Source organism: Pseudorasbora parva, chromosome 23 (assembly GCF_024679245.1).
Source record: "Pseudorasbora parva isolate DD20220531a chromosome 23, ASM2467924v1, whole genome shotgun sequence".
NCBI classification, from domain to species: Eukaryota; Metazoa; Chordata; class Actinopteri; order Cypriniformes; family Gobionidae; genus Pseudorasbora; species Pseudorasbora parva.
The window spans coordinates 4,573,077-4,593,590 of NC_090194.1; the positions used below are offsets into that span (position 1 = coordinate 4,573,077).

General features: G+C 36.6%; 2 protein-coding genes across 4 annotated transcripts; both read left to right on the top strand.

Moving 5' to 3' along the window:
* The first annotated feature begins 844 nt into the window (after positions 1–844).
* On the top strand, positions 845–13,144 carry vps11 (VPS11 core subunit of CORVET and HOPS complexes). 2 transcript variants are annotated; one of them, XM_067433620.1, is made up of 16 exons: positions 845–1,031; positions 1,247–1,395; positions 1,504–1,639; positions 3,081–3,244; positions 3,343–3,590; positions 4,322–4,523; positions 5,244–5,395; positions 5,481–5,667; positions 5,783–5,926; positions 6,053–6,250; positions 6,966–7,127; positions 7,987–8,117; positions 9,066–9,268; positions 9,395–9,566; positions 10,922–11,144; positions 12,460–13,144. In XM_067433620.1, exons 1-16 carry the CDS (start codon positions 890–892, stop codon positions 12,625–12,627), a joined length of 2,781 nt encoding a protein of 926 aa, XP_067289721.1. In that variant the 5' UTR covers positions 845–889; the 3' UTR covers positions 12,628–13,144. The 2 variants fall into 2 exon arrangements, with proteins under 2 accessions (XP_067289721.1, XP_067289720.1); XM_067433619.1 differs by having other exon boundaries at positions 846–1,031; positions 7,984–8,117.
* Positions 13,145–14,601: 1,457 nt separating this feature from the next.
* On the top strand, positions 14,602–20,479 carry ift46 (intraflagellar transport 46 homolog (Chlamydomonas)). Of its 2 annotated transcripts, XM_067433002.1 has the most exons (12): positions 14,602–14,711; positions 15,209–15,302; positions 15,370–15,446; positions 15,523–15,677; positions 15,952–16,026; positions 16,593–16,686; positions 16,772–16,900; positions 16,993–17,111; positions 17,974–18,040; positions 18,120–18,180; positions 18,268–18,353; positions 20,018–20,479. In XM_067433002.1, exons 1-12 carry the CDS (start codon positions 14,613–14,615, stop codon positions 20,108–20,110), a joined length of 1,149 nt encoding a protein of 382 aa, XP_067289103.1. In that variant the 5' UTR covers positions 14,602–14,612; the 3' UTR covers positions 20,111–20,479. The 2 variants fall into 2 exon arrangements, with proteins under 2 accessions (XP_067289103.1, XP_067289104.1); XM_067433003.1 differs by lacking the exon at positions 15,209–15,302 and having other exon boundaries at positions 14,645–14,711.
* Positions 20,480–20,514: the final 35 nt, after the last annotated feature.

The following is a 20,514-nucleotide window of genomic DNA, read 5'->3' on the forward strand; positions in this document are numbered from 1 at the left end:
CTTCAGAAATCATCCTAATATGCTGATTTGCTGCTAAATAAATATTTCAAAATAACTGTGTAATTTTTTTCTGGATTCTTTCATGAATAGAAAGTTCAAAAGAACAGCATCTGTAATAAAAAGATTTGTAACATTGTATTTCAAATAAATGCAGTTCTTTTGAACTTTCTATTCATGAAAGAATCCTGAAAAAAATTGAACACAACTGTTTTCAACATGATAATAATCAAAAATGTTTCTTGAGCAGCAAATCAGCATTTTAGAATGATTTCTGGAGGATCATGTGACACTAAAGACTGGAGTAATGAAGCTGAAATGCATCTTTACCCTCACAGGAATAAATGACGTTTTAATATATAACAGAAATCAGTCGTTTTAAATAGTTATTTCACAACATCACTGTATTGTATTTGCGTACTAGCATCGCCAGTAACTTTTTTTATATCATTGGATCACATTTTATTATATATATATATATATATATATATATATATATATATATATATATATATATATATATATATATATATATATATATATATATATATATATATATATATATATATATATATATATATATATATATTTTATTTTATAAAGTGCACATTTAAATCAAATATGTATTTTTTTCCCCTTCTGTCTATCTGTATTTTGGTTTAAAAAGCGTAAAGTATTTCATGTATATTTAAAAAAAAAAAAAAAAATTCAACTCTTTAAATCTAACTGATTCAGTGCTTCCGTAGGGCTTGTTGTGTCAACCCTTAAACTATGATAAGATAATTAACAGAAACAAAAATATTTTGACACTAGTCACAAAATTATCCTGACACTAGTCACATGACCGTGATGTGAGTCACATGATTTTGCTAAACAAGAACCGCTTGGGAAAATGGCAGCGTTCTTACAGTGGAGACGATTTGTGTTTTTCGATAAAGAAACGGTGAAAGATCCGAGCGAAAATGGGAAAAATTTCCAGCTACCGATGGGAATATCAGCCTGTGATTCAGGGCGAGGACACATTGTGCTCGGAGATATCCTTATAATGCTGAAGTCATGCTTGTGGCTAGCTAGCAATGATGACTGTTAACACCAACTGCATTTCTTAATTAGTGTCTGTGGTTTGTAAAATGGATATTCTTATGATACACGTGCGTGTTTCCTTGAATGTATCCAACATTTAACACGTTCTAGCTGATTATGGTGATTTCAGGCATGTCATGTGTTTACTTTAACTCATTTAACGCACATATGGATGGCCAGATCTGGTTTTTGACCCGCTCTCTGCAGCTCTCCAGCTTTCAGGCGTATAAGCTGCGTGTGACACACCTGTACCAGCTGAAACAACACAACATCCTGGTGTCAGTGGGGCAGGATGAGCATGGCATCAATCCTCTGGTAAGATTCAAACTAAAGTTACGTGCCAATGCAAGTGCTGATCTGTGTGTGCTTTAGAAATATAAGCTGATTTAGAAAGTGTTATGAATATGTGTGTCTGCCCATCAGGTGAAGGTGTGGAACCTCGATAAGAAGGACAGTGGCAGTCCTCTGTGTACCCGGATATTCCCTGCCATACCCGGAAACAAACCCACTGAAGTGTCTTGTGTCAGCGTACATGAAAATCTCAATTTCATGGCTATAGGTAGGACCTTTAAATTCACAAATCAGGGTTATTATTTTAGTTAAATAAAACCATTCAATCATTAATTGAAATGAAAAGGTAACATTTCTTATTTTAATTTAGTTTAACTTGATGTAGTTAAATAGCTAAAAACTGAAATGAAACATAACTATATCTGTAAGATCTTTGATTGTTTTTAAAAGAAGTATCTTCTGCTCACCAAGGCTGAATTTATTTAATAATAAAATTCCGAGTAAATTTGTGAAATATTATTACAATTTAAAATGTAATTTATTCCTGATCAAAGCTGAAGTTTCAGCATCATTACTCCAGTCTTCAGTGTCACTAATATGCTGATTTGCTGCTCAAGAAACATGTATTAGTATTATCATTGAAAACAGAATCTTTTGTGACATTAATATACACTACTGTTTTATTTAATTATTTCTTTGGAAATACATCAAAGAAATTAATACTTTAATTCAGCAAGGATGCATGACATTGATCAAGGGTTACTGTAAAAATATTTATAATTACAAAAGATTCTATTTCAGATAAATGCTGTTCTTTACTTTCTATTAATCAAACATTTCTGGGAAAAGAACTGTTTTCAACATTAATAATAATCAGAAATGAGTAGCAAATCATCATATTAGAATGATTTCTGAAGGATCTTGTGACATTGAAGACTGGAGTAATGATTTTAATAATGTAATGAAAAAAAACAGCTATGATCACAATTATTCAATATATTCAAATAAAAGTTATTTTAAATTGTAATAATATTTCACAATATCACAAAATACTGTTTGTTTTGTATTTTTTATGAAATAAATGCAGGCTTGGTGAGCATAAGATACTTATTTTAAAAACATTAAAAAGCTTACATATCCCGAAAATATAAAATTCAAAATAGGAATAAAAGCTATAATAGTATCTAATGATACTATAATAACTCAATCACAATAATAAAAAAAAAAAGTCACGTTTCATGTTGCATGTTTCTTTAAAAGGGACAGAAGTGATTTGGGTCTCCATAAAAGTTAAAATCTCATATGTCTTTCAATATAATTTGAAACATAGTTAAATACTCAGATTGAGAATGTATTTGAATTTAATTATATAAGGTGTGAAAAAAAGTTGTTTTTAGGGGCAGCTAATAAAACAAAAACAGTTGTTTACTATTTAATAATAGTTACATTTATTTGATTTCGGTTTTCTAAACATATGTAAATATAACTTGAAATCCCTTTGTATATGTGAATAATTCCAATGATTAGAGATCTGCAACCCATTTCTTTCTGTAATATGATGCATTTCACTGTGAATCAGAACATATAGTAGGGGAAAAGAAGTGTAGGTTAGGAGTTTATCCCTCAATAATTGATTGGATTATGAGAAGTGGGTGTTACATGCCCAAGTTTGATTTTATGTTGCTTTAATATCTGTGTTAAATGCTCAGGTTTTACAGATGGCAGTGTTGTGCTGACAAAGGGTGACATCACCAGAGACCGACACAGTAAAACTCTCAGCCTCCATGAGGGCAACTGTCCAATCACAGGCCTGGCTTTCCGACAGGCTGGCAAAGTCACGCACCTGTTTGTTGCCACTTTAGAAAAAGTGCAGGTTCGTATTAGTTGCACGAAATGTGATATTCTGCCTTTTTAATGAAGCCAGATGTAAATTATCCAGAACTGAAAGCAGGAATATTCTTGCGTTGACAGTGTTACACATTGTCGGTGAAAGAGTACCCTCGTGTAGACCTGGACACACACGGCTGTGGCCTGCGCTGCTCGGCGCTCACAGACCCCTCGCAGGACTCCCAGTTCATCGTGGCTGGAGATGACTGCGTGTATCTGTACCAGCCTGACGAGAGAGGGCCCTGCTTCGCTTTCGATGGGCACAAGCTTCTCACTCAGTGGCACAGAGGATATCTGCTGCTGCTCACACACAACAACAAGTCACCTAGCAAGTAAGACTCTTTTGAATCTTTATTTTTACATCAAAGTGTTAGTTCACTCAAAAATGAAAATTCTCTCATTATTTACTTACCCTAATGTCGTTCGACACCCGTAAGACCTCCAATGTCATTTCCTCTCTCGAGACCCATAAAGGCACTAAAGACGTCGTTACAAAGCCCATCTCACTACAATCATTTTATGAAGCGACGAGAATAGTTTTTGTGTACAAAAAAAACGAAATAACGACTTATATAGTGATGAGCCGATTTCAAAACAAAGATTCAAACGGTTATGAATCAGTGTATCGATTCATGATTCGGATCGCGTGTCAAACTGCTGAAATCACGTGACATTGACAATCAGAATCCTGAATCGTTACACTAAATCGAAACATTGTTTTAAAATCTGCCCATCACTATACAAGTCGTTATTAAAAAAAAATTAGTAGACAAACTATTCTCTTTGCTTCATAAAATGATTGTAGAATCACCGTTTTGTAACGACGTCTTTAGTGCCTTTATGGGTCTTCAGAGAGGAAGTGACATTGGTGGCAATGAAGGCCTTTCTGAGCCATCGGATTTCAACACTAATATCTTCATCTGTGTCTGAAGATGAACGGAGCTCTTACGGGTGTCGAACGATATGAGGGTAAGCAATTAATGAGAGAATTTTCATTTTTGGGTGAACTAACCCTTTAAGTTGTTTAATATGCATTCATACTGATCACATTCCATCTGTACAGATCGGAGTATGGTAGCAGACAGACATCCCCTACAGAAAAGCACATCCTGACCATTTACGACCTGGACAACAAGTTCATCGCTTACAGTGCGGCGTTTGATGATGTCATTGACGTTCTGGCAGAATGGGGGTCGTTCTATGTCCTAACGAGGGATAAAACGATGTATATGCTGCAAGAAAAAGACACACAGACCAAGCTAGAGGTTAGTACAGTATTATTATAATTAAAGGGGAAAAAAATAAAAAATTATGTTATCTGAAGTAAAATGTTCTATACACTAACGTTCAAAAGTTTGGAAGAAGCTGCAATTAATTGATCAGAAAACAGTAATATAGTGAAATATTTTAAAATAACCTTTAAAAAAAAAGTATTCTTGTGAATTTTCAGACTTCAGTGTCACATGATCCTTCAGAAATCATTTTAATATGCTTATTTTCTGCTCATTAAACCTTTATTATTATCAATGTTGAAAACACTTAATATAATTGTGGATTCTTTGATGAATAATCAATTTAATTTGACCTTATGGAATAAAAGTGTTAATGTTTTACTTAAATAAAATCTCACTGACCCCAAACTTATGAATGGTAATGTAATTGGGAGGGGAAAACACTAATATTTTTGTTTTTTATACACAGTTTATTATAGAATTTAAAACATGAAAATGTCACTAGATACTATTTACACTAGATAGACCTGAGATTAAACATATTTAAGGAATATTTGTTCACACGTTTACCCTTAAACACTAAATTAAAAAACAATTATAGAGATTAAACAAAAACTGAAATAAATTTAACATGAAATGAAAATAATAACTAAATGTAATAATAATAACTAAAATAATAAATATCACTAATTGTCCACATTATCCTTTATGATAAATATTTATTTATAATAGAAGATTTCATCTGTTACTTAGATGCTGTTTAAGAAGAACCTGTTTGTGATGGCCATTAACTTGGCTAAAAGTCAACACCTGGACAATGATGGTCTGTCTGAGATATTCAGACATTATGGAGACCATCTCTATACCAAAGGGGATCATGATGGAGCCATTCAACAGTACATTCGGTAGGTGCGCAGTTCAGCTTTCTCTTTACCTTAAATAAGAGAGCTGTTTTCTCATGGTGACATCCTGACCTTCTGTCTCTCTCAGCACCATTGGGAAGCTCGAACCCTCATATGTAATTCGTAAGTTTTTGGACGCTCAGAGGATCCATAACCTGACGGCGTACCTACAGGCCCTCCACAGGCAGTCCCTGGCCAACGCTGACCACACTACTCTACTGCTTAACTGTTACACCAAACTGAAGGACAGCTCCAAGCTGGAAGAGTTCATAAAGGTCTGTGGGAAAACGATGATGAAAACCTTTGCTTTGACTGTACATTAGGCTTTTTAAGCGATGCCTTGACCACTACCAATGCTTTCTATTCTCTGCATCCCTGCTCTGAATGTAGAGCAATGAAAGCGAGGTGCATTTTGATGTTGAAATCGCCATCAAGGTGTTACGTCAGGCCGGTTATCACAGTCACGCCGTGTTTCTGGCAGAGAGACACATGCACCATGAATGGTATCTGAAGATCCAGCTAGAGGACTTGAAGGTGAATACAGCCTTTTTTTGTGCTTTGATAAAAACGTACACATTACTATTGCTTTTCAGGGAGTTTATATAAGTCAATACTTTTTTATTTTGTCCTAAAAATATATATATATTTTTTTAAATTCAGAATTATCAGGAGGCTTTGCGCTACATAGGAAGGTTGCCATTTGATCAGGCGGAGAGTAATATGAAGCGTTATGGTAAAACACTAATGCACCATGTGCCCGAGAGCGCCACCATTCTCTTAAAGCGCCTCTGCACTGACTATCATCCCAGCAAAGACTCAACTGACCGGGACAGTCTGGATAGGACTGTGGAACACAAGGTAATTGATTTAGGTTAGCAGCAACAGCACCTTCAAATAATCGGAGATTCTAACGAACACTGAGTTAAAGGGTTAGTTCACCCAAAAATAAAATTGATGTCATTAATGACTCACCCTAATGTTGTTCCACACCCATAAGACCTCCGTTCATCTTCAGAACACAGTTCAAGATATTTTATATTTAGTCCGAGAGCGTGTGAAAGTGTGTGCACACTATACTGTCCATGTCCAGAAAGGGAATAAAAACATCATCACAGTAGTCCATATGAGACATCAGTGGGTTAATTAGAGTCTCTTGAAGCATCCAAAATACATTTTGGTCAAAAAATAACAAAAACTACGACTTTATTCAGCATTGTCTTCTCTTCCGCGTTTGTTTTCAAACCTCAAATAAAGATTCAAACGGTCAGGAATCAGTGTATTGATTCATGATTTAGAGAAGACGATGCTGAATAAAGTCGTAGTTTTTGTTGTTTTTGGACCAAAATGTATTTTCGATGCTTCAAGAGATTCTAATTAACCCACTGATGTCACACTTGGATACGCTCTCAGACTAAATATAAAATATCTTAAACTGTGTGTTCTGATGAACGGAGGTCTTACGGGTGTGGAACGACATTATGGAGAGTCATTAATGACATCAGTTTCATTGTTGGGTGAACTAACCCTTTAAGCATTACACCAGATGTCATTATATGTCTATTTTCTTTTACAGGCCAATCCAGAGGAGTTCATCCCAGTCTTTGCCAATAACCCACGAGAGCTGCGAGCGTTCCTGGAGCACATGATTCAGGTGGAGCCGTTCTCTCCTGAGGGAGTTTATGACACTCTGCTAGAGCTCAGACTGCAGGACTGGGCACATGAGCAGGACCCAGGGGTAAAAACAATGATTTATACAATCACTACACATACCCTACGATCTGAGCACATGTCAGAGCACGTGTCCGAATCTACTTTTGCTAGTTAAAAATGTCCGGCGCATGGTCTAAAAGGTTTATCCCTACTCTCTTAATGAGTAATGGGTGTGACGTGTAAGTCATCTCCTATTCCCTTAAAAAGCCAGGCACGTTCGCACCACGGCGGATTCGCTATTCACATGGCGGAATATAGACACCCTCAACCTGACAAGTTAGTTTAAATACATGTGTGTATTGCCACGATTGGTTAAATAAGTAGACAACTTAATTTGTCATTACTGCAAATAGGTAATTCTGATACAAGCAATATCCTGTAGAATTCAACCAATCCGATGACGACTTCGAAACTCCTGAAGTCTTTCCAGATAAGTGTGCCGTATACATCAGGCGTTCAGCCATCTGTCTGTGGGTCTGAGGCTGAGACTAATTTTCCCCCAACATGCAGCATGGAAAATGTAAAAAAAGAAATAAAAAAATATATAATATAATATATTGATGGTAAGTCTGATAAGTTATCAGGCTGATATTACAAATTAGTCAAATTTATTGGCATAAATTTGGCTGATATTGGATGGCTAATTGTGCTAGCTCATTGCGCAAGCTCAAGAAAATTTAAAAATGCATAAATTCATACTGTACAATGTAATATGTTTAAATTCACTTGTAGCATGACTCATTTAGTAGACTCAATTAATTTAGTAGAATTGTATCAGTCCAAACATAATTGTTTGCATTGGAATCAGTGCATAGAAAAAAAGCATGCCATTCTAAAAGCGTATAGGTAACTGGCCTCTCGTTCTGTGTTTTGTGTGACAGAAGAAGAAGGTCCTGCAGGAGGCAGCACTGTCCCTTCTGAGGAGCGACAACACTGTGTTTGATAAAGCCCTGGTGCTCTGCCAGATGCACAACTTCAAGGAAGGAGTGCTGTATCTGTATGAAAAGGGCAAACTGTAAGCGATCTTTCTCGTTTTCTATCACTGTTCAATTTCAATTACTCATCAAAGTTATCTACAAGTCTTCTAAAGCCAGACAAACCACCTCATTATGCAACATGGAAGTGAGCTTTTCTGTGTGAATGCACAAGCCTTCTGAATTATTAGCTGCTATAGATCAAAAGTAAATAGTAACACTATTTACAATTTAACTTGTGCATAACTTGTGCTGCAATCCATTGTGTTTATGAGAACTAATTATCATTAATAACAAAAACCAGTTTGCAATTCAAAGCAGCATAACAGATTGTTCTGGAGAGCTAAGATATTTATCTATATTTATTTATTTATCAAAAGCCTCGCACATTCACGTTACAAAGATCCGTGATGTGGCAACCGACCAAAATTGAATTCTGAATATTGAATTCTTCTTTAATTACTGCAAACTAGAGCGACACAATTCTGGATAAATTGAGATTCAGTTTTTTTTTCTTCAAATAAAGATGATTCTGAACACACACAAATTGAGATTGACAAAATATTAATGGCTGCAGTCTTAAAATGTTTAATGAATAAAAAAATAATTTTGAATGAATAATTCAATGAATCACTCATAAATAATGTACTTATTACTGGATGAATTAGTGTTTTTGACAAACTATTGAATCAATGGCAATTCCAATATTTTTAAGTCACTTGTCGCCACCTACAGGTGTAACTGTAAATAATACAATCTTTATTTGAAAGTTACTTTCAAAAGGTGATTTGATCGCTACCGTAGACTTCAGTGTTTATATCCCAACTATACACTTTTATCCCAGTGCTTCATGCTTCATATTTCACTGGGTCAACAGTAGTGCCAAAACACAGCCAAGTCATTGTCATTTAGACGTAAGATCACATGGGTGTTTGAACTGAGATCACAATCTTTTCACATTAATAGTGACAGAACTGTTTGTTTTGCAGGTACCAGCAGATCATGCATTACCATATGCAGAATGAAGAGTATGGGAAAGTCGTGGAGGCCTGTAAGCGCTATGGGGACAACGAGGTGTGTTTGTGGGAACAGGCCCTCGGCTATTTTGCACGTAAAGAAGAGAACTGCAAGGCCTACATCAGTGAAGTCCTGCAGCACATTGATGAAAATAACCTGATGCCTCCTCTTCTGGGTGAGTAATGCGTCTTAAAAAAGACAGAATGTTCTTCACCTTTTGATGAACTCCAGATCATATAATTAAACCATTTGCAATATTGTTCATCATAATTTAGACCTTATGTGAGTGTCTGTGTTGCAGTGGTGCAGACTTTGGCCCATAATTCCACAGCGTCTCTGTCAGTCATAAAAGACTACCTGATAAATAAACTGGAGAGGGAGACCCAGCAGATTGAGGAAGATGAAAGGAAGATTCAACAGTATAGGGAGGAGACGACCCATCTACGTGCTGAAATACAGGAACTCAAAACCTGGTGAGTGAAACGAGATGTGTACTTAATGACACACTATGCCCTTATTCATTGCACTTTGTACTCAGTCGTGAGGTATATGCATTTAATAAGGTTCCAGGTTCGCTTCCACCGAGCACTACAGTACAGTACAGTATGGTACATTTCAGGACGGTAAACCCTGATCCGGCTTGCTTTTCCACCAACAACTTGATAGGCGTGCTGTATGCTGGAAAGTAGAGATCGACTTTGCATTCCCCTTGTAGCACACACAAGTGACAATTTTCTGTCAACCAATCAACGTTCTGCAGTGAGTCTAGCTCCAACCTTAAGGTACTGTTCTACTGTGCCCTAGCCCAACGGAAGCGTCCCAAAAAAGTGGAATGGTACAGTTCAGTATTGTGGTACCATTCACAATTTCTGACAATATAATAATTGAAATAATTGCTCTGCTATGCAAGGAAAGCTGCAATAGTTGAGTGACTAAAATGCCCAACATTGCACACTTTGTGTTTCGGTTAGTTAAGTGCGTCATCCGGGTATATAATCCTCATCTATCCCTCGGGTCATTTTCACACGACAAAATTTAAGTGTTCATCGGAGTGGTCCAAGTCAGACCCTTGGACTTTTGTCACACTTGAACCACAAATACACAAAAACTGACTGGATTCGAGGGGTTTTGTGAAAGAAAAAAAAGTTACAAATCCTTCTCTCGCGAGTCAACACACAGCAAAAATGAAATGCTCAAAATTCAAACTAAAAGTGCTAAAACTTTACCAGAAAATTATTTTATAATATCTACATGTATACGAATGCATACTGAAGAGAAACTGACTTTAGGACCCAGCGGAACAGCTCATCCGCTCCATATAGAGCTATAAAGCCATCTAGTGGCACGAGTTTCAAAATGTTTTTTGTTTTTTTTCCCCCAAGCGGTCAGCAGAGACACCCAATGTGAGATAATTTGAGCTGAATTAAAAGGATTATGTATTAAATTGTTATTTTGAATTTAAGTTGAATGAATATGAAGAATGTGCTTAAATTACTATTTATTAAATATTGATAAAAATCTAGTAGTTTAAAGGTAAATAAGATACAAAATAACAATTCATTATAAAATATATAGTTTTATGGCTCCGGGTCGCCATAACTCTTGACTCGCAAGGGAAAGATTTGTCATGAAGTGCGAGGGAAAAATGAGGGAGAGCACTTTTTCCTTTTTGAAATTTTCAGTGATCACATCTCGCATTATTTATACTACAAAACGGCATAGTGAGTATGAGTATGTGAATTTGGATGCACCTGTTGAGTGAGTATGATCTCTGTCAGAGAATGCTGTCATTGTATAGTTTAAAAAACTGCTCACGTTGCTTTTTCAGTGCAAAGATCTTCCAGAAGACCAAGTGCAGCATGTGTAACAGCCCGCTAGAGCTGCCATCTGTGCACTTCCTGTGTGGGCACTCCTTCCACCAGCACTGTTTAGAGAGCTTCGCTGAGAGCGAGGCCGAGTGTCCCACCTGCACCCCTGAGAACAGGAAGGTGATGGACATGTTGCGTGCTCAAGATCAGAAACGAGATCTGCATGACCATTTCCACAGACAGGTGAGGAATTGTCTCCTGCAGTTTAAAGGCACAGTATGTAAGGTTTTTTTGATTAAAATACCCCAAAACCACTAGAACATTAAATATTAGTTATATGTTTTGTTGACATTATCTCAAATGATTTCAAGAATATTTAAATCCAGAGAATTAAGCAATTTTAACCAGGACATGGACGTGTCAGTGTGTCGCATATCAATGACATCATACCTCCGTTACAAGCCGTTTTTTTTCTTTTCTTTTCAAAAACAGCCGAACTTGTGGAGGTGTGCAGTGGGCAGAGATGGATAACTTTCTACTCACTATACGTTCATGTTGTTCACGATATGCACTTACGTGCCGATTGCCAATAAAACACAGACATTTGATGCAGTTTCACTGACCGGTTTCAGCTCATAAACAAACACACTTGCAGAACTCCTGATAAACACACCGCATCCACTCTTTAACACTGGGTTACATTTACGCTTTCATCTGGGAGAAGTGCCCAAACAAGCTATTATGACTTCACACAGGCCCATAGTAAAAAAAAAAACACTTTCAGAAACTTGTTTAAATCCAGAAGGAGTGCATTTGGCACAAAAATCCTCCAACTGAAATTTTGCCCATCTTTAGCTTGAGAATCCAACTCTTTAACAGTGTAAATAAGTCATAATGCATGAGATCGCATGGAAACTAATCATTGTTCTACAGCTCAACACAGTTAGTCTTATTGTTTAAATCTGGTGTTCTTGATTTACCGCGAGTACCATGTTTTACCATGCCTAATATCAATCTAGCTTACCAAGTGTCTTATAGTCACTGCCAAGCAAACGCAGAGTTGCATTATAACAACTTTCAACACACTCAAATGTATCTAAAATGGTAAAACAGAGCTGCGTGAGAAGGAAGATGCGGAAGCACTTGTGACAAAATAAAAGCTCCACTGCTTTCAAGCCGTATGTCGTGCTTGTCTCTCAATAGCAATCGCTTCAGCGGCCTTGTTGTACTCCACCCTGCTTCATACTACAGTAACGTTAATAAATCTTTAAGTTAATACTTATAAAGTTAATACATATGTAGCTAATGCTCATCCATGAATATAATTTCTGCCCGAGTCCCTTCGGATTCTTTTCCAGCGGCTTTAGAGGTGAAGACAACAACTCCCATGATTCCACGAAATCACGTCGCCATCAATTCAATTGTTCTGAATAAGCGACCTCTAGTGGCGAAAACTACGTATTGTGCCTTTAAGGACAATTTGAATAGTTAAAAAAACAATGCCGATCATGACAGTTTAATAGGATTTAATCTTCTTCTTTTTTACCCTTTCTTATAGTTGAAATGCTCTAATGATGGCTTCTCAGTCATCGCTGATTATTTTGGCCGTGGAGTGTTTAACAAACTCACTCTGATAACGGATCCTCCCGGAGGAAAGAGTGGAGCTGGGAATCTGGAGGCTGAATTCAACAGGGATCTGCTCATTAACACCAAGAGGAATGTTTGAGAGCTGGACTGGAGTGCATGTAAAAAAAAAAAAAATATCGCTGATCTAGGGTCTGCTATCTGACTCCCAGTTTGCTCCTGAAACACTCCTGGGAACAAATCCAGATTAACCTTTGCAATCCTATTCATGGTGTTGATTTATTTATAAACTGGAAATTTGAGAGCAAGTTCACAGCTCATGCAGAATTTCTCCATCTGTGTAGTCTGCAAGATCAGATAAGCATAAAGGGGAAAATATCAGAAACGCTGTGGGTGACAGATGAGCGTGCACTTTAGGACCGTGACCTTTTCGAGCACTATAGAAGACAACTTGCACAAGTTCATTTTGCATCCCTTGATAAATGAATTAGTATTGCAGCCACTCATTACTGCAGATAAAACAACTAATCAACAATGATCAAATGCCTGTAAAAGTGTCATTAATAAATGTAAAACATTATCATTGATTTTGTTGTATGTACACATCTCAGATGTTTGAGCTTTGTCATGAATGAATAAAGTTAAATATTTACACAGTATTTACATTGCAAAATCCACTGCATGCATATGTCTAAAAGAAGCATGCCAGAAAACCTAAGCAAATCTCCATTCATATGCACCTTCACAGCATAGTTTCATGTTTGCGAAAATGATTTGGGGGGGGGATAGAAAAGATTCTAAGTTGAACAGCTGAACCAGCAAGAAAGGCTGCTAAGAACCACATCCTGTTCACAAGAGATGGTGCATAGACTGTATGTCTGATTTTATTCATCATTTCTGATGCAAATCTTTCATTTTTCAAAACCAGACCACATTTTAGAAACTTGATCCTGTTTTACCCACAAGTTGTCCCGTAGCTGAAGAGTTCCCCTATCATCACCGTTGATTTGTTTTTTTTAAGTTTGTGAAACCAATGACAGGTTTCTTAAGCTCTGTCTAACCCGTTGACTCAATTCATGAATCTCAGCACTTTGACCTGAGCCATTTTCATATCCAGATAAAAAATAACATGCATGAGGAGAATAGGTCATTGATATAGTAAATGTTATGTCTTTCTAACTACAAGTGCATAATGATTTTAAGTTCATTTGTTATTTTCACCACCATATCTCAAAAGACTGAATGAAACCTAATGGTGTCATAAAGTATCTGTAATTCAGAAGAAACACGTGCAAGCTTTTCAGGTTTACCAGTAATCTTTTAAGTCTAATGATGCTGTATGTGCACTTGTACAGATATCAAGTCTGCATAGGGGAGAGAGGGGTTATGATGAGCCTTTTTTACTTACTTATGTGGTCCTCAAGTTAATTTCCTATTGTAATCTTCCCAAAAACAGTAGATAAAAACTGAATTAGAATGAATGACAATGTCAGTGAGCTAATAAATATTTTAGTCAAAAGTTTGAATGGTAGTTTTTCTGCGATGTCGAACATGTAAGGTCATTAGGGACTACATGTGGAAAGATATGATTAAGCATCTTCTGGTTCTTATCATAGAAGCATTTGGTGGAAGAAAAAGAAAAGGAAAGAAAACTAAACAACAGTGCCTTATGGTGGGTCAAACACTGACTCAATTTACCCCATAGCATTTGGCTCACTTTTCTGTAGAATAGCTGCAATTTTTGTTAAAACTAGCTCACTTACCAAGTCAGGCTAATATTTAGCTAAATAATTTGCATGGTTTTATACATTGCTAAATCACCAATCTTCTTCTTATTTCGGCTGTTCCCTTCAGGGGTCGCCACAGCGAATCATCTGCCTCCATCTATTTCTATCCTCTGTATCCTCTTCTCTCAGACCGCAGATTTATTGCTTAATCACCAATATGGATCATAAATATTTTAGACCTGGACAAATTTGCTTTGATGCAACTTTGCTATTACATTTGTTCTGCTGAATGTTCACTTTTGTCAAGCCAAAAACAGTTTTAAAGTAAATGTCCATGGTCCATAGATATACATAATAAAGGCCTTTATTATGTATATCTATGCGTGCGTTTAACAAACTGATGTTCTCTTCTCGCGCACTTCCGCTGAACATCTCGCGAGGACAAGTTTCCTTGGCAACAATACACGGTGTTTTCATGGAGAGGTCTGAGCGACAAAAGGTTTGTTATTATAGAGCAAATATCATTAAATTAATAGTTTATACCATAATACATATGTAAGAATTTATAAAACAGGCTAATGCGCTTTACTTTCTTCATTGATGATGAGCCGTGGACACTGTCTGAACCGATGCAACGTTAAACTGAGCTGCAGCAAAACATTGTTATTCCAAAATGTGACATTTTGTTTAAATATTTCACCACATGTCATGTAGTTTACGAAATAGTTGCTTCCTAGAACTATCTTCTATTAAGTCCCTTCATAAGCGAAACAGCTAAACCCACTGGGAACTTAGGCTCTATCTCTAAACGTATTATTGTAACTTATATAGGGTGATTGGGACACTTTTTGCCATTCAGATGACTTGAAAAAAAGTTTTAAAAAATGTGTCCAAATCACTATGACTCAAAATGCAGTTTGGGCAACATTAGGCAGCTCCATAGGTTCTGAGACCCAGTTTTAGTGAAAAGTAAAATTCTAATAAATCTGCAATCAGATTCAACTCACAACCAACAAGCCGTACGACGAGAGTTTTGAGGTGACCGCAGACGAGGCGGGCAGCGTTCACACACCATCCCCACGACAGATAGGTGAGAAATCTTAACCACTTTTTTATATTTTACCTTCCGATTCACCAACTGTTTATCATCATGGCAGTTTCCAGGAGGGCAGGCAGGCAGAAGCACAGTGCCATGGCCAGCTATGCTGCTGAGAACCTAGAAGAGGACACTAAAGTAAGATTACAGTTAACAGGCTCGTTTTCATGAAAGTAAAGTGAGGTATGAATGATCTGCTCACATATAAACACAGAGAAAGAAAGAGCCGCCACCTGGTGCTCACGGTACTAATGATGTAGAGGATGAGGATGAAGAGGAAGATGATGATGAGGACGACGACGACGACGATGATTCTGATGACACAGAGTCTGAGGAGGAGGAAGGGGAGCCCGGATCTGCTCCAGAAGGGTAGGCCCGCTCGTCTGAAACATAAGATATCTACTTTCCAATATTAAAAAAAAGATTGATTGACATTACTGTCTCGTTTACTTTTAGTTAGGGAGAAAATATATACAGATATATATAAGGAAGGATAAGGAAGTAGGCTAGTTGTGTAAGATGATGCAAATGTAAAATTTCTATTTTTAACAATATACTAAGAACATTAAATTTAAGTATTTACTCAGAACAACAAGCTATTTTATTATAAAATAATGTTGGATGTGTGTGTGACTCCTCACAGAGCATATGACCCAGCCGATTATGAACATCTTCCTGTCACAGCAGAGATCAAAGAGCTGTTTCAGTACATCACACGGTGAGCATGCAACAACTTCACACATTTGTGCTCCTGCACACGAAACACACGGACATGCGAGAAAATGACCCTTTACCCTCCTACATTGTGTGTTTCTCTAACTTGCACTTTTGACCCTGTGGACATAAAGAGGAAATACAAAATCTTTTCAAACTAAACTTTCATGGAGATCATTATGTATTTGTTTGATGGCATTCTCTGGCCTGCTGAAAATATGATGAAAATTACTTTGAAACTATTTTTGAATAAAATGGCAAAGTTGTTTTCTTTACCTGGGCTAATTAAACACAATGAAATAATATCTTCACACTTTTTCATTTGATATTATAGCTTGATTGGAAATATAACACATTTTGATGCATAGTGAATTATATTTGTCATTTTAATATAATTATATATAAAATATAATTAACTAGAATATAAATACAATTATATTATATATACATATAATTACAACTTTAACCATATACAGTGCCTGTAGTTGAAGAAACATAAAACAGACCCATTTGACTTGCAGATATGTCATTGATTGTTACTGGTATTAATTACATGTCTGTTTCCTTCAGATACACTCCTCAGACGATAGAGCTCGACCACAAACTGAAGCCCTTTATCCCTGATTTCATCCCCGCTGTGGGGGACATTGATGCTTTCCTCAAAGTGAGTGAACATTCAGGTGTGGTTCGGGTCTGAAAGTGTCAAATGAGAATTTCTTTATATGTTTTATACTGTTTGCGTTCCGCAGGTACCACGGGCGGATGGGAAGGCTGACAATCTGGGTCTCCTCGTTCTAGACGAGCCATGCGTTAAACAGTCAGACCCGACAGTGCTTTCCTTGTGGCTGTCAGAGAACAGCAAACAACACAATGTCGCTGTGAGTCCACACACTAGAACACTAATCATAGGTGTTTTCATCATTTTGGCCTGGCATGTGAAATGAGAATGTGATGCACATCCCTTTCACAGGAAGTGAAAGTTAAGAGCATTGAAAACCCAGAGAAAAACCCCAAAACCATAGACAACTGGATCGAGAGCATTACTGAGCTGCATCGGTCCAAACCTCCAGCTACCGTACACTACACAAGGCAAGCATTGACATGAATGAATCACGAACATATTGAGAGCAGAACATCTCCGTCATTTTGTAACAATTGTGCTAAAAATTCCCCTACGCACCCGACGGGGCGTCTTCACTTTGATACCTTCTTCGAGTCAGAGATCACTATCAGATATAATCTCACTATCCCACGATCACTTGAGAATGGTAGTAAGATCTCTAGTGTCTAGCAGTAATCAGACACACTCCAGATAATGCCTTTGAATATGCTTTAATCACGGACAAAAAGAGTACAACAGTTTTTATAGAATAGGAGCAGTTGCGTGCACAAGAGCCCCAGCCCCTCTGAAAGTTAAAGTGCCCTTTTCGATCGCACCGCAGTGCCCCTGCGGACACAATCTTTATCATGGGGGAGCTTTAGTTACTCTTTCAGTTTTTATCTTAAAACATTCTCCCAGAACATTTGAGTTAGAATAGTTTAATAGAGCACAATTATGAGCTTACAGAGGCTATAAAAGCAGAAAGTGTTTACCTGTTCGGCGTGATGATGTTAAATCTCCTCGGCAGCCTCTAGTCCCATTTAGTCACTTGTTAGAAACCGCCTTTTTCAAGACATATAACAGCTTGAAAAATCACGAGTGGTGTAATACTGATGTGTTTTATGTCCTATAATAAAACATGAAAGTGTTTTTCTTGTGAAAACATAAAACATGAAAGTGAAGCTTGTGTTCACCACAGACCTTATTCCAGCCATTTAACCAAAACCTCATTCAAAAAACCACTGACCTCTGTATTTTGGAACTGATACTAAAATGCTAAATCGCTTCCGTGTTTTGGCCTACAAAGGGATGTCATACCTGCACCACTAATCAGACCCATTATTTCTTCAGACCCATGCCAGACATCGACAGCCTGATGCAAGAGTGGCCACCTGAATTTGAGGAGCTTTTGGGGAAGGTTAGCTTTTGACTGAAATATGTTCTGCTTATGGTCCTTCATCAAACCGTTCATCTTCACTTCCCGGTCTGTTCACCAGGTCAATCTCCCCACTGCAGACATTGATTGTGATTTGGCAGAATACGTTGACATTATTTGTGGTAAGTTGGTCTATTGCACGTTTCTCGCATTCACATGTTTGATGCTTTTTTTGGTTATTGTAATGACTGTTTGCGAAACCCTTTCAGGAATCCTGGACATCCCTGTGTACAAGAACCGCATTCACTCACTTCACGTCCTGTTCACACTCTACTCCGAATTCAAAAACTCACAGGTTAGTATTAGATACTCTACAAAATGAAACCAAATGTTAAATGTACCATATCACAATCTACAAATATTGATTAGCTTTTTTTGTTTGTTTTAGTTTTTTGCATTATTTGTATTATGCACCGGATTGCTCATTGAGTTCTAAATTGCCATCAGCTGAAGCCAACGGAAGTGTTTGCGTCATTGACCAAAAATCACCAAATCTCAGTCTCACAGGATTAGTTTTACAATATATGTTTGTTTATTAATAGTTACTTCTGATGTTATCTGTAATGTTAATGGTCTTATCGGAGAGTATAAGTCATACCGCACAAAACCAACACATGTAACTGAGCACACGCAAACATCTCTTTATATAATTATGGAGGAAATATTAAACATTATATCTGTGTTTAGCTGCAGAAACTGATTCAAATAGCTTATACAATAAATATTAATACTAGCCTCAATTACTATATTGCACTATATTGTATTAAAATTCAAAGTTTGCCATGCATCAATAAAGCAGTCAGCATTATATGTCTAAATAAGTTACGATGCGTGTATTTAATTCCCTGAATGAGCAACATCTATTTCAGACTCTTAAAGACGATGCAAATGTATAGCGTTTACAGTTACCATATGAGTAAAGTGTAATGTATGCCATGTATGCTGTTGAATTAACGATTAATTTAATCAGCATTTAAACCATTAACTGCTTTAAAATGCATGCTGTTAACAAAATCATGTTGAAACATTTGCAGTTAGCATACTGTATGAATAAAAACAATACTACAATATAAATGCATAAACACAACAGCACAAGGCGATTTTAGGTTACAAGGCATTAATATTTATTCTGATTTCAGAATATGCACATTGACATTTGTGACCCTGGAGCACAAAAGCGGTCCTGCGTCTTACGGGTATACGTGTATGGGTCAAAATGTTTTATTTTTATTTTATGCCAAAAATCGTTAGAATATTATGTAAAGATCATGTTTCATGAAGATATTTTGTAAATTTCCTACCAGTCAAAAAATTATGATGAATAATATGCAACGCTAAAGACTAAAATTTAAATTTCACTTTAAAGGTGATTTTCTTAATATTTAGATATTTTTGCACCCTCAGATGCCAGAATATCTTAAACCATGCATCAATTGAAAGCTCATTTCATCCATATGATGTATACATCTCAATTTCAAAAAATGTACCCTTATGACTGGTTTTGTGGTCCAGGCTCATGTCCATCAGATAATCTGATGTTTACTACTGTAATGAATATGAACGTAACTTTATAATAAGCAGGGGAAATTCCTGACTTTAAAAGAATAACCATTTACAAGCGTAGGATGTTTGTGTTGTAAGAATGTACAGGGAGATGTGTCTCCTTAGGCAATGTTTTCTCAATAAAATCATGTTTCCTAGTAATTCGAGAGAATGCTTGAGCTTACTATGGAATACCAATATGGCGGCGCGGTGGCTTGACTTTTTGTCATGAGCAATCCAGTTCTCTATATAGATCATATATATATATATATATATATATATATATATATATATATATATATATATATATATATATATATATCTGATATATATCAGTGGTATTATGTAGTATTTTTGAATGTTTAGTTTGTGTTTTTGTATGCTTTTGATGACCTCTTTTTTTCCCCCTGTGATCAGCACTTTAAATCTGTAGCGGAGGGCCAGAAGTCTGACACACCGCCGGCTTCACGTACAGCTACTGCTGAATTAGAAAGACTCACTTTGGACTAAAGTCTCCATCGTGGCCTATTTTATCACATCCTGTTTTGGTACATGTCGCCAACTGTCAATCAAACTCCACACATCAGCAACATAACCAGCTCAGATTACTGAACGAACGCACAGTTGTGTTGTCAAATGCATATGGAGAATCAGAACAGCACATACATGTTAATAGTAAGCAGTTTTCCATCCATTGTGCACCTTATTTAAATCCTTAAAATGATGTCAGATTGTAATATTATTTCTGTTATGTTCTATGCCATTACACGTTATACTATAAACTCTTCATCTGTCTGTTATATTGTGTTCTCACAACAGAGTTGTGACGCTATAATCACTACAACTGCATTTTAATAAAACCTATTTCCTAAAAATCTACTTATTGCCTAATTATTTTACAATTTAAAATGAAT